We start from the raw sequence: 15,139 nt of genomic DNA on the forward strand, positions 1-15,139 counted from the left end.
TACTTTACCACTAGAAGTCCAATGTCCATCCCATGACCTCCAAGCGGCTCTTGAGGCTCGATCTGCGGCAGGCCCTCCAGTAGATCTGAGAGGAAAGTAGTGAAATGAAATATCGCCCAAACAGGAAGTGATCAGTGTTACTCATCTTCGTTTGGCGAATGGAAGTCATCTTGCTTGTCATCACGATTACGCCTGTCCCCAGCGCGGTCACGTTTCAGAGTTTTCACAAAGTCTTCCACCTGCTGTGGGTTTGTAAAGAAGTGCTGCTTGGCCTGATGTGTCACTCTCAGTTTGGCGGGGTATAATAGTGCATAATCCACCTGTAGCGCTTGAGTTTTTTTTTTACGTCCACGAATTTTCGGCGCTGTTCTTGCACCACAGGGGTGAAGTCAGGATAAATAGAGAAGGAGACCCCATCACAGGTAAGGGTGCGGTTGGTGCGCGCTGCCTTCAGTGAGGCGTCTCGGTCTCGATAGCTAAGGAGACGCCGATGATGGGCCGTGGTGGTGCTCCAGGGTTAGGCCGCAGCCCCACCGATCGATGTGCTCTTTCGACAATAAACTGTTTGGAGAATGCGTCTGGACCAATCGCCGGTGTGAGTATTTTTTCCACATAGTCCTCCATACGACCTGTGTTGGTAGACTACGGCACACCTATGACGCGTATATTATTCCGGCGACTGCGGGCTTCCAACTCCTCGTTTTTAGCCGCAATGACTCGTAGAACATGGTCCATTCTCGAGAGTTGCGTTGTATGAGAGGCCGTGGTATCATCGGTGTCAGAGATGCGCCGTTCAGTTGCAGTGATGCGTTCCTCATGCACATCTATTTTTTGGACCATGGCGTCCATTCTGGAGGACATCCTGTCTACTTTGTCCACTATAGTGGCGAAGCCTTGCCTCATCTCCTGCATCATCTGCTGCAAGTCGGCTGTGACCGAGGTGGCGCCATGTTCGGCCGTTGTAATTGGCCTGGGAGGTTCCTGCGTGCTTCGGAGCCCTTCTTGGTCGTGAGCGGGTCAAACGATAGCTTGGGTTGTCGATCTGGTTTGCCCATCGTAGGCCTTTTGTAGGGGGCTTGACGCAGTCGGCGAAAGACGCTGCCCACGGGTGCCACGGAGTGGGCTGGTGTCCGAGTTCATAAATGACTTCCCCTTGTTTCGTCACACTTCTTGTGAATACCGCAATGCCCCTTTTGCGAACCGTGCAGCAGTGGTGAGTACACAGTCAGTTTACTAGTGTGGCAGAATGGCCCCAACACAGGTAGGGTATGCAGGGCAGCAAGCCGCTTTCCGGAGGTCAATGCACCAGAGTTCAGAGAGAAATGGGGGCTGGGTTATCCCCAAAGCACATACAGCACGTACAGGTTCCCTTCCATACCGGCTGTGTGTCTCTAAGCACGGAGAGGAGGCAGTGCGCTGCTCCAAGACCCCAAGTTGTAGTCCTGATGATGGTGGGGGGGGGGGGGGGGGGGGGGGGAGCAGCAGTCGATCGGGAGCAAGCAGCTGTCGTCCCGGCCACCCAGGCCCCCACAACACCCCCAATACCTCTGAGTCTTGAAGCCGCCGTGCTCTGTGAAGGCCAGAGGAGATGGTTGCTATTCTCCGGGTCCGGTCGTCCTACGCTGCTCAGTGTCTCCATGAAATAACGTCGATCCCGAACGGGGGCTATAAGCATGCGCTTCCCAGTGGCGTCCTCGATAGTAAGCTTTCCCGGCGTGGACAGTGCAACCCGAATGGGCTCAGTGTTCAGGAAATTACCACGGCGTAATGAGCACTTTAGGGCCTTGACTCCTCGTGGTGCGACGCGGGCTCCCGTAGGTCGCCGATCCCGCCGGCCTCAGCAGCCAGTTCCGAGCTCGGCTCCGGTCCAAGATTCCGGGCGCTGCTACAAGCATCTTAAAAACGGCAAATCAGATTTCCCTGAAGAGCTACACCGAGGCCGCCAGACAGCCTCCTCTCTGTCCGAGAGGGGTCAGGAAGGGCAAAGGTGGCGGAATAGAGAGGATAAATGTTGGATAATCATCCAGGCAGCAGGAGCCTCATGTGAATGCAGCCATACTGCTTGCGCGCTCACTAGCTCCCCCTACCATGCCAGCTTTTCACTTGAGAGGTGCCACAGAAGCGTGAAGGGTTTCCCCCTTTTGAAATTCTGTTTGGCCATCCTGTGAGGCGACCACTATCTTGTAAAAGATGGTTGGAGAAGCCTCTCCAACAACCCAAACAAGATATTGTGGACTATCTACTTGGCCTAAGGTCAAGAATGGCTGAGTGCATGGGAAAGGCATCCACAAAACTTGAGTTCAGCCAGGAGCTTCAGAAGCACTAATATGACCTAAAAGCTGCACTGGTTGAATTTCAACTTAGGCAAAAGGTGTCTTTTTTGGAGCCAGTGGCACCAAGTGCTCTCCAGGGCAGATGGTGTGGCCCTTACCCTATCCTAGAAAAGAAGAGTGAGGTCACCTCTTGTTTGCCCTGAGCACAAGCAGGACACCCAAAAGGGTTATCCATGTGAACCACCTTCAGCTCTTCCATGACTGAGCTGACATCACCATGCTGATGGTGACCGATGAGGATCAGGAGACAGTGGACCTCTCCCCGACCTCCTCTCATACAGTATGTATGTATTTATTTTTATAAATCGCACATTTCACCGGTAGGTCTCACAGCGCTGGCAGAGGATATGAGTCATGCGAGAGAGAGGAGTTGTTATGCTGGTGCCTTGAATAGTACTGTTTTCAGATCTTTTCGGAAGATTTTGTGATTTTGATTGGATCTTAAAGCTGTAGGCAGGGAGTTCCATGCCATGTGGCCCACCTTCGAGAAACTCCTGTCTCCATTTCTGACAGTACGGACTCTTGGTATCTTTAGGAGATATTTATTTGAAGATATTAGTGTTCTTTCCGGGCAATATCCCTGACGTTAGTTTTTAAATATTTCGGGCCTTGTCCATTTAAAGATTTGTGCACTAGGCAACAGATCTTGAACCTTATGCGCTTTCTGACTGGAAGCCAGTGCAGTTTCTTCAGGCAAGGGGCAGAGGGGGTGCGTGGGGGTAGGTCAAGGGTCAGTCTGGCTGCTGCGTTTTGGAGTGTCTGCAGTTTACTTAGTGTGCCCTCGTTTGCGTCAGCTAGGAGAGCGCTACCATAGTCAAGGCGGATGGTAATTAAGCCTTGAATCAATGGTTTACGATAGAACAAGGGCAGCCGTTTGAATATTTTCCTTAGGCTCCTCATGAGACCTATGCGGGTATGTACTAATTTATTCGTATGGGGAGCCATGGACAGCTTGTCATCAAGGATGAAGCCCAGGTTCCGAACAGTGTCTTTTGGAGATGGGCAGGGTCCAAGTTCCGGCGGCCACCATTCTTGGGACCAGATGGATTTGGCTGCACCGTAAAGCATTATTTCGGATTTGCCTGCATTAAGCATTAGGAAATTATTGGTCATCCAGCTCTTTATTTCTAGCATACAATTCCTGAATCTCACTTTAGTCTCTGCTGGATCAGAGCCAAGGGTTATAAGAATTTGGGTATCGTCGGCGTACGACAGTGTGTCGAAGCCGAAGTCCCTAATTATTTTGGCCAATGGTGATACGTAGACGTTGAATAAGGTTGGGCTTAAAATTGAGCCCTGGGGCACTCCCTTGTCGTTATCAATAGCATCTGATGAGAAAGGTCCTGATTTGACCCTAGAGCTACGGCCTGTGAGATAGCTCTGGATCCAGCCCAGGGCTTGGCCTTCGACACCACGCCAGTCGTTTTAATAGAATCTGTGGGATATGGTGTCGAAGGCCACCGAAAGGTCTAGCAGGATGAGAATAGCCGACTGTTTGGAGTCTAGTGCCAACCGGATATTATCAACCACCTCTATCAGTGTGGTCTCAGTGCTATGGGAAGCTCTGAATCCTGACTGTGAGGAATCTAATAGTGAGTGTCTTTCAAGGAATTTTACCAATTTTGCATTGATGATAGATTCCATTGATTTACCAAAGAGTGGTAGTAAAGATATGGGGCGGTAGTTCACCGGTTGCTTGGGGTCTGCGTTGTTTTTCTTAAGGATTGGCCTCACAATGGCTTCCTTCCAGGGGGTGGGGAATAAGGCACGAGTTAGGGACATATTAAAAATCGAGGTCGGTGTGGGAGTCAGGGCAGGTGCTAGTTTGGCTAAAATCGGTGCGGACGCTGGGTCTTTGGGGGAACCTGATTTAGCCTTTTTTAGTATGTTGGCTACCTCGTCCTCCGTGATTGTTCCGAAGTCGGCTAAATTTTGCTGTATGGGATTTATAGTGGAGGGATCAGCATGGCATGGCTCACTAGTTGTGCCTGTTTCTGTGGGAAATGATTCATGGATTGTATTAATTTTGTCTTTGAAGTAGGTGGCTAGTTCGTCGGCCCAGTCCTGGGATTCCTGAATGACCTTTTGGCAGGCAATGGGGTTTGAAAAGTCTTTTACAATTGCATAAAGTTCTTTCTGTGAATTACCAGCTGCTTTAATTTTTTCCCCAAGATAGCTTTTCTTAGCATTGGCGATTTTGTTCATATATTCTTTATGAGCAATTTTATAGTGGGATCCACAGTCCCAAAGATGGGTCAGTGGATGCAGTTGTCTTTTCAGACTCCCTCTCTGCCAAACAGCGGACTGATTGCAAGCAGGCCATCCTCGACTGGGTAGCTCCAACAACCCAGACCCAGGTCTGGGCATTCCTTGGCTTGACTGGGTACTACAGGAGGTTTGTGAAGGGTTATGGGTCCATTGTGGCTACCCTCCAACAAGATGTCTCTGAGCTAGGGATAGGAGCGGTCCTATCCCAGACCAATGATGAAGGCCAAGACCAACCTGTTGCTTTAATAAGCAGAAGGCTTCTCCCCAGGCAGCAGCGTTGGAGGCCATTGAGAGGGAGGCCTTTGCGAGGGAGGCCTTTGCTGTGGTTCGGTCCCTGAATAAGCTGAGACCATACCAGTTAAAACTGTTCAGAACTCTGAGAGGGCTAATGCAAATGAGAGGTGAAAATCCTAAACTGTTGAGGTGTTCCATCTCCCTACAGAGAATGGACTTTGTAGTGGAACACAGACCTGGAACTGCCCATGCCAATGCAGATTAACTTTCCAAGTTCTACCACTTAGAAAATGAAGACTCTCTAGGGAAAGGTTAGCCGCCTCCTCTTGCGCTTGGAGAGGGGGTGGGGGAATGAGGATGAAAAGGTGCCCTCTTTCTACATAGTTGCCCCCACTTTTTGCTGAATTGCTGTGACTGAGTGTTCCCTGGGCTCCTGCTAATCTGGGAAACAGGGCCTATGTTCTTTTCCTAAAAATGCATTGAAGCCTAAACCCAATTGGCATCTTGGCCACAGGTCAGCCACTGTTAAATGCTCCTACCGGTACCCAGGGCACTGTGATCAGAGAAGGCCACTCTTAGGGTTCCTGTACCACTACACTCACACACTGTCTTTGCAGGCTTCGTGTTTTGGTGCAGAACAAAATTAAGTCGATATGGGGCACATCTGTGTGCCATGCCTACGATGCACTGGTCTGGCATAGGTCAGTTACCCCTCTAGCTGGGTGCACTATACCAGTGGTGAGGTTACAGGTGCATGAGCCCTGTACCCCTACAGTGTCTAGGTCCATTATTTGACATTGTAAGTGGAGTGCTTACACCTTGCTGCAATAGGTGTATATCTACAGAACAGACAACATATGTCTTTTTAGAGTTCCTGGTGCTAAAGCATTTATGGAAGGACTTAAAAAAAAAAAACATGGAATCTCAACATTGTCCATACCAAACTAATGGTTCCATCTTTGGAGCCATTGCATAGATGTGAACTGCAATTTCTCTCTTTGGAAGGTAGCTTTCCTCATAGCTATCACATCACTGAGGAGAGTGGGTGAGATTCAGGCACTAACCATAGAAGAACCATTTTTACAAATGCACCAAAATAAAGTGGTTCTTCGGACCAACCCAAAGTTCCTACCTAAAGTCATTTCTACCTTTCATATCAACCAATCTGTTGAGTTGCCTGTGTTCCTCCCTCAACCAGATTCTGTGGCAGAACCTGCTCTACACACCTTAGATGTGAAAAGCGTATTACTCTAGTACAGCATTTCCCAAACTGGTCCGCGGACCCCCAGGGGTCCGTGAGACATTCCCAGGGGGTTTGCAGGGCTCGAGTGCCTGTCGTCCTAGTGAAAAATGAAATGCCCTTGCGTCCTCACAGCACACAAGAGCGGTGAATGTTGGTGCGGGGGCGGCGAGACCACAACAATACAATCGGAAGGCGGGGCAGCGAATGGGGAGTCAGGGGGGCGGGGGCACAGTGGCTGGGGAAACTAGTAGAACAGAAAGCAAAAGGGGCACAAAAACAAGGAAAAAACGAGTGGCGCAGAAGGGCACAAAAAACGAGTGGAAACTGAGTGGAACAGAGGGCAGAAAGGTACAAAAACGAGTGGAACAGAGGGCAGAAAGGCACAAAATCGAGTGGAACAGAGGGCAGAAGGGCACAACTAGTTAAACCGAGGCCAGAAAGGTACAAACGAGGGCAAGCGCAGAAGGGCACGAAAAACGAGTGGAACAGAGGGCAGAAAGGCACAAAAGACGAGTGGAACAGAGGGCAAATGGGCACAAAAACAAGGGAAAAATGAGTAGCACAGGGCAGACTGGCACAAAAAACGAGTGGAACAGAGGGCAGAAAGGCACAAAACGAGTGGAACAGAGGGCAAAAGGGGCACAAACGAGGGGAAAATGAGTGGCACAGGGCAGACTGGCACAAAAATCGAGTGGGACAGAGGGCAGAAAGGCACAAAAAACGAGTGGAAAAGAGGGCAAAAGGGGCACAAAAACGAGGCGAAAATGAGTGGCACAGGGCAGACGGGCACAAAAAACGAGTGGAACAGAGGGTAGGAAGGCACAAAAAACGAGTGGCACAGAGGCAAAATACAGAATTCAGAAATATAGGGGCAGCTAAGAACAGAAGGCAGGACGGACAGAGGCATGTGGGCAGTGAGGGGAACAGAAGGGAAAGCCGGGCAGAGACACGGGGCAGCGAGGGGTACAGAGGGAAGAAAAAGGGGCACGGACCACGTACAGGCAGCAGGGGAAGACTGACACCAGCAGTCAGACACAACAATGAAAATACAGGCAATACAATAAAAGCAATAAAGCTTTGAAAGGCACATGTGTATATGTTACCGTTACTTGGCAGGCAGGTAAAAATAGATGCGGCCAGGATTAGAAGTATGATTTTCGTGCTGCTGTCTGATAGTTCACCCAAGTGAACTATGTGTGTTGTCAAGCTTTCATATTCAGACATATCAAGCTTTCATATTCAGACATATCAAGCTCTTATGTTGGCAAGGGACGGGGCAGTGGGCCTCCTAACAGGAGAGGGTTATGTATGTGCCACGCGGGGCCTCTCTGAAATATGCCTTAACTGCACTACTCACCCCTTGGTGGTAAAATGTCGTTCTGCGGTCTGTGACTAAAGATTGTCTAACAGGGGTTTATGGTAATTGGCATAGCATTGTTCCATGATCTCGCTGAAACGATATGCCTTCTGTGCAGATTGCCATCTCTTGCACTTCCATGATGAACTCCTTACATGGATCTTGAATTTGCTCAGTGCACAAAGCGACGAGTCCTGTGTACAATCTTGTTAGAATTTTCACTATATTTGTTGCTTCTTGGGGCATGTCTTTATTATAAAATGCTTTATAATTGAATAATATTATAGACCTTAAACTGTGAATAGGTAAAAATGTTAATAATTCACAATCATTCAACCTGTTGCTTCATGGAAGGGCCCCCACTCCAAGGCTCTGGAATGAGAATGTAGAGGTGCTGCCATGGCTGAGAGCAGGAGACTTGTACCACTAAATAATACACTGCTGTATGCATACATGTCCATACCAATAGACCCAATTCAGGCTGTCTCCCTCTTGAAATTGCCTCTGCTTCAAAAGCCGTTTTAAAAATAAATTTAAATTGTATAAATTGCTTGGGGGTCCCTGGCTTCCAGCAGTGATTCAGTGGGGGTCCTCAGAAGTCAAAAGTTTGGGTACCACTGCTCTAGTACATTGAAAGGACAAAACCTTTCCAAAAGGCCAAGCAACTATGTGTTGCTTTTGCTCCACCACATAAAGGCAATCCTGTTTCAAAAGCAAAACACACATTACCAATTTCTCCTGTAGCACGCTCCATTCGCATACTAGGGGCCTCTATTGCATTCTTAGCAAATATACCCATAAATGACATTTGCAATGCTGCCACATGGTGTAAACCACACACATTTACAAAGCACTATTGTGTAAATGTCTTAGCTAGACAGCAAGCTAGGGTGGGCCAAGCAGTTTTGCCTACACTATTTCAAACAGCTGCAACAGCTACAGGTTAGCCACCACTTTGGGAGATAACTGCTATATAGTCTATGCACCTTATGTGATCTACAGCTCACATGCCTCGAAGGGAAAATGCTACTTACCACAGTATGCATCTGTTCTCTGCATGTGGAGCTGTAGATTCACATGCGCTCACCCTCCTCCCCGGTTACCTATACCTGTTGCAGTAGTATCTTACTTGGATACATTATACATGGACATCTCTCTTTACTACTCTACTGACTCCATCACCCTCTGTGGCAAAACAATCTAACAATGGAGTTGATACCCATGCTCACTATCACCAAAAGGAGGACTCTACTCACCTCATGACTAGGAAAGACTTCTTTGAAGAAAAACTTGCAAACATCCGGACCCAACACCAGATGGCAGGAGTACACAAAGCATGTGAATCTACAGCTCTACATTCCAAGAACAGATGCTTACTGGGTAAGTAGCATAATCCATTAGGGGCAAACCCGAATTTTGCCTGGTCAGACAAGAAGAAACGAGAAGGACTGAAGAGCTGTGCTGAAGAGGACACCAACTGCCTTGGCACCAGCCCTACCGGCTTGTCCCAACCTCCACCTGCTACAGCAGAATCCTCGTGTGTCCTACAAGAACCCAGAGAACCTGCCCTGCCTTCCCAAACCAGACTTTGTCTCCTGTAAGCACTGGATTTGCTCACCCTCACTTTGACTGGCCAATTCCGTGAGTCTTCACACGATGCCCATGGCCCGAGTTAGTGGCCCAACACCATGAGGAGCTCTCCCCGGCGATCCTTACCTGGTATCTGGTGATCCCTGACCTGCCTCAAGTCTCCCACCGATATGTCTGCAGCCCCTTTCTGGAGGATTATCCCTTCCCTAACCACCCCCCCCTGCCCCCCCCCCCTCCCCCCAACCGGTAAGAGAAACTCTATGCCAAAAGACACCCCTGCACTGTGGGTGGCCCCAACCGACTGTGTCCCAGCATCCCAACCCCTCTCTAACCGGTGGTCGCCTCTAGAAGATCTTTGTCCCCGAGCCTGTAGTCTTTGTTGCCACCGGAGAATCCCATTGAAATCAACGGGGCATCTGACTCCAAAACAGCACCCTGCACCTTTCCGCTCCTGTTGGTGCCCCATGTGTGCTAAATCTGATCCCTTTGCTCCCACAGCCACCAACTGGAAGCCCCCTATCCCCCATTGGATAACATTTGATCTCTGCACTTTGCACCCGGCCGCCCTAGTGCCGCTGAGGGTGCTTTGAAAGTGCATCCTTGACCCCGGGGGAACCCTGTTTTAACCCCAGAAAACCAACTACCAAAACAAAGTACTCGCACCTAAACTGATAACACAGGTTTCTCCCATAAGACTTCATTGACTGCTTTTCTGTATGAAATGTAGAAGTATAAACTGAATTGCTGATCACACAGGATCATTTCCTAGACAACACATCTCTGTATATCACACTGAGTAGCAAAAGTCACTTAAAGTAATCAGAAAAAAGTAACGTACACAATCTACAAAGTAACTGAAAAGTAATTTTGTCTGACTTAATTGTAAACCAACCAACTGCATTAAACTTGTATTTCACTTCATACATCTTGCAACATATTCTACTTGCCTATGCCAGGCCTGGCCTGGTTCTAGAAAATAAAACATAACTAAATATTTTTTATGTAAGCAAATTGGTCTGAGTACAGTCCTTGAATGTGTGTGACATCTATTGCCTGTGTGTGCAATAAATGCTTAACACTACCCTCTGATAAAGCTTTACTGCTCGCCCACACTACCACAAACAGAGAAAGATATCTACTTTTACCTCTGCCTTCCTTTGGGGTTTCACTGGGCTCAGTGCACACTACACCTCATTTTGGTACAGTATATACAGAGCCAGCTTCCTAAATATGGTAAGAGGAAGTCCTCCGCAAACAGTCTGACATATTTCACTGCAGCATTAATAGAGAAATGAGAACTTGGCCTCTGAAAATTGTAGGCAGCTCATTTAGATAAAAGCACAATGACTGGGACACTGGTGAGGCTGAATTTTAGGAAGGATTAAGCGTCCTGACCAAGCATACCATGCAGCGAATGATCACACCATAATGTATGTATGTATGTATGTATTGCATTACATGAGGGCACATTCATTTTTGTTAGGCACGGGAAGATTTAGTGATTTGTCCAGAATTGCAGGATGTTCAGCATCATTGCTGAGACTCTAACACCGTTCCCCAGATTCGAGGACCACCGCCCCAGCCGTTAGTCCAACTCCTCTCCCCAGTTCAAGACTGAGCGCTAGAGCTGCACAAGGGCACACTACCTGCCCACCACACACAGATGGCAGTTATGTTGAAAATCATAAGACCAAAACCACAACAACCAGCCACCTGTTGCTTTTCATCAAGAATAGCAAGACCACCCAAGCATATATCAACTTAATGGGTTTGAATGGTAGATCTCCCAAATTCTATCTACAGCAAAACATGCTCCTCACACCATCTAGAATATTTTCCCAGGTGTTTATATCCCTTTCCCTCAGACACCCTTCCACCTAACTAAACGCACAAACCTACATCTATTATACACAAGCTCTGAACCACATTGCCAAGTAATTGATGAATGTACGCTATGCAGTAAACTTCTATTAATTGGCACGTTAGTGTTGGGGCATCTTGAATGAATGAAATGCGTTTTATAAAGCGCAAATTGCTGCCCTGAGGCGTCCAAGCGCTAAGAAAGAAGGTGCTAGCTAAGAGCCTCCTAAGTCAAAGGGAGCAAGATTCTATCTGTTAAACAGAAACGTTTTTAATTGATTTCGGAAGGAAGGCAAATTAGGGTTGGACCTCAAGTGGAGAGGGAGAGAGTTCCACAACTTGGCCACGTTCTAGGAGAATAATCGGCCTCCTACTCTTGATTTCCTTATTTTAGGGATTGTAGCAAGAAAGGAATGGGAAGAGCGCAATTGTTTACTCAGATGATATGGCGTAATTAGAGAATGATTAATCACTGGGCCTGTTTTCCAAAAGGCCCGTTGCGCCATACACAGAGATTTAAAGTTAATTCTCTCTCTGACAGGAAGCCAATGGAGGCTCCTCAGTCCAGGCTTGGTTGAGAGCCTACGGGGAAGCTGGAGCAGTGTACGCGCAGCGCAGTTTTGGATTACCTTAAGTTTCTGATGGGTGTAGTCAGGAGCTCCCAGATACGGGGCGTTGCCAAAATCGAGGCGAGATTGAATCAAGCCTTGAAGCAAAATTTGTTTAGCTTCAAAAGGCAGGAGGGCCAGAATCTTTTTAAGGAGTCTGAGAAGGCCAAAACAGGTGGCAGACAGCTTGGTGGCCTGGCTGTCAAATGTCAGGGACTTATCCAACCATACCCCAAGACTTTTAAGGGTGTCTTTGGAGGCTGGTGGCTGACCCAGACAAGCGGGCCATATAGAGTCCATTGTACCTAGAGCAGAACGGCCGAGGAGCATCGGCTCCGTTTTTTCTCCATTGAGCTGGAGGCATGACATAGTCATCCAGTTCTTTACTTCCTCTAAACATCCTGCTAGGTCGGTCTTCGTTAGTGTCGTTTCCCTGAGCAAGAGAGACCACCAACTGAGTATCGTCCGCATAGGTGATGATCTTAATACCATAAGGGCGGACGATCTCAGCCAGTGGTCTCATATAAACGTTCAACAACGTCGGGCTCCGAGATGAGCCCTGTGGGACTCCACATCCCAGAGCTTTGCTATACGAGATTTTATCTCCTTCAAAGACTTGAAAAGATCTATCGCTCAAGGAGGATGTGAGCCAGGTTAGCGCCCTGCCTGATACACCCAGGCTGAAAAGTCGCTGCAATAAAATATTATGGTTTACCATATCAAATGCAGCGCTTAGATCGAGGAGGATGACTGCCACCGATCACCCTCAATCCAAGATCTCTCTGGTTTCCTCCATTACAGCTAGCAGGGCAGTCTCTGTCCCATGCTTAGGGCAGAAACCCGTCTGGGTGACATCCAGTAGGTGGTTACTCTCGAGAAATAGAGTTAGATGCCCGTTGATGTATTTCTCCAGGATTTTGCTCATCCAGGGGAGCAAAGAAATACGACGATAGTTGCTAAGATTGGTAGCGTCCAGATTTGGTTTCTTCAAAAGTGCTCGTACCATGGCTTGTTTCCATTTTGGCGGTACAATGCCCGAAGAAATTGATGCATTAAGTACATTAAGCATGGTGGGAAGAATAGTGGGGATGGCGTCGACCAAGGTGCGGGGGAGGGCAGGATCACAGGGGGAACCCGATTTTACTTGCGACATTAAAGGGGCAAGTGATTCTGGATTTAGCAGAGGAAACTGATCCAGGATGGGTGATGAATGATACCTGGTAGCCTGAGGGAGGGGAGAGGGAGCTTCAATGTGGATCTTTGAATCCAGATCAGGGAATGATTAATATATTATAAGTAGATTTTTTGGGAAAAGAACTCTGCCAGTTAATTGCAGCGAGCTTGTACATTATAATTGGCTGGGGAGATTTGGGGGAGTTTAGTGAGGTTTTTCACAATTTGGTAAATTTCTTTGGGTTTGGAGCTTGCCGCTGAGATTTTACTAGTATAGTATGCAGATTGTGCCAGCTTTATTTGCTGATTATAGAGTCAGATTGCCTCTCTATATCTCGTTTTATCTAATATGGCAAACTCCAGCTTCCATTTTCTCTCAAGTCGTTTACAATGTCGTTTTTTCTCCCTGAGCTCTGCTGAGTACCAGGGAGGAGTGTTCCTGGATCGTTTTGCGATGCTTTTACGAAGGGGAAGTGTAGCATCGAGGGAGTTCAGAATCCAGTCATTAAAATTCTCATTGGCTAGTATAGGTTTCTGATTAATAGATGGTCTAGACAGCTCTAAATCCTTGGTCCATAGTTCTAGTGGAAGCTTGGACCAATTCCGTGTTTTTTGTAATACCGGAATAGAATTGGGAAGTTTGTAGGTCTCTAAGTTAAGGGGGGATCAATGGATGATCAGTCCAAGGGAGAGAAATAGGAGGGCCCACCTTAAGGTTGAGGCAATTACTGAACACAGGGTCCAGAAGATGGCCCTTAGTGTGAGTTGGGGAAGAGAACAAGTTGGTCCAGTTGTAATGCAGAGAGGCCGGCTGTCAGTTCTAGGCGGTGCGATTGGCAGTATTATCAAAATGAGTATTAAAATCACCCAACACAGTAAAGTTGGATGGGGTGGTTGCTAGATCGGCAACTACAGAGGGCAGAGACGTGTGAAACTGTTTTAAAGGTCCCGGGGGACGATATACAAGTGCCCCTGAGAAGCTAGCATTGGGAGAGAACTCTAAAGTAAAAAACATACTTTCACAGTCTAAAATAGGGTCAGAGGTGCAGGGGTAATTTTTATAAATCACTGCTAACCCGCCTCCTTTTCCCTGGGAACGATCGTTCCTTACAATCTGATAGCCCTGGGTAAGTGCTTGCACAAGGTCTGGTTCTTAGAACTGCTTTCATAAATATTGGGAATAGAAGATTATTTCAACTTATAATATTGATATACTGGCTTCCTATCCAGATTTTTAAGTGACATGCACATGGTTATGCTTAATTACTTCAAGTAGGTTGTCCTTGGGTCTTAGTGGTGCCCTGTAGGCAATGAAGGCTTTTGCAGCTTGTAAAAGGAGTATCCTGAAGTACCAAAGCAATTTGTAATGGTCAGGAAAAAAGTTTTGTTTTGCTTTTTATAAAGTTATTTAAAACTAAAATTATATTTTTCTTTCAGGCCACCTGATGTAACCAAGCCAATAGAGACAAGTCAGCCCCTGTCGAGTTCCACTGGCTACAACCAACCTAATATGGGATATGGTCAGAGCAGCTATAGCTATCCACAAATGCCTGCCAGTTATCCAACACCGCCAACAACTGCTCCGCCTTCGTATCCACCAACCAGGTACTAAGAATGTTGTGTTCATGAAAAGAGGGGTTGGATGTAGAGATTAGTATTTGTCCAGCATTGTATTCGATGTCATGGTGCTGTTATATTCTAGACTAAAGTCGGGCGTCAACCAAATCTAGACATAAAGATCCAAGTCTTAATGCAAGTCAGCATATATTTGCGTGTTTTCAATTAGTTTTGATACGTACATGAGATTCCCAAATGTATGTTCTCTTCCCCAACTGTCTTTGTCCATACTGTTCTCATTGGGTGGCACATAGATGTATACTGTGAGAAGGTGGCCTGATATGCAGTGCTCACTATTCTAGTGAACACTATGTATCAGTCCAGCAACCCTTATTGATGATTGGTTGTAAGTCAACCTTATAGACCAGCTATCCTAGTAGCGTGGATACGAGCAGTCTAAGGCTAAAGACTCGAGAGGGCGCGTTAAGCCAGCTGTTTACCACACATATACCCCTTGAATACCAAGTGAAAGGACACCACACAAGTGTTATGAAAATAAACAGTTATTTATTTAAAGATCACAACAGCCCTGTACTCTTTATGAGGACAGGGTACTAAGCACAAACCAAAACTCTTACAAAAATACTTAAGTTAGCACAGTATATACAAATGCCCGAGGGGCACGGAAAACCATATACTCTGAAAGTGGAATGCGAAATTCCTAGCAGGTAAGTACAGTACTAATAGCTTTTGGAATCGCTAGGACTTGACTAGGGAATCGTTAGATTACGTCTAGGAGGCCTAGGGGACTCGGGTGCAGTGTGTGCACTCTCACGCGAGATGCGGGACAAAAGTCTATGGTAGCTAGGAAATAGAAAGTTAGTGTTCTCGGGCGAACCCGACCTGGTAGGGAGAA

The 15,139-nt window shown here is 47.2% G+C and overlaps 1 protein-coding gene across 1 annotated transcript in view; it reads left to right on the forward strand.

The window, feature by feature from the left end:
* Nucleotides 1-14,271, forward strand: part of EWSR1 (EWS RNA binding protein 1) — a gene marked incomplete at its 3' end in the record, with an annotated part of 116,133 nt that extends 101,862 nt beyond the window's left edge. The window contains exon 6 of the mRNA XM_086951008.1: nt 14,104-14,271. Within this exon, the coding sequence (XP_086807134.1) occupies nt 14,104-14,271 (168 nt within the window). The remainder of the gene's footprint in view (nt 1-14,103) is intronic.
* Nucleotides 14,272-15,139: the final 868 nt, after the last annotated feature.

This window comes from Lissotriton vulgaris, unplaced genomic scaffold, assembly GCF_964263255.1.
Source record: "Lissotriton vulgaris unplaced genomic scaffold, aLisVul1.2 SCAFFOLD_852, whole genome shotgun sequence".
Taxonomy (NCBI): Eukaryota; Metazoa; Chordata; class Amphibia; order Caudata; family Salamandridae; genus Lissotriton; species Lissotriton vulgaris.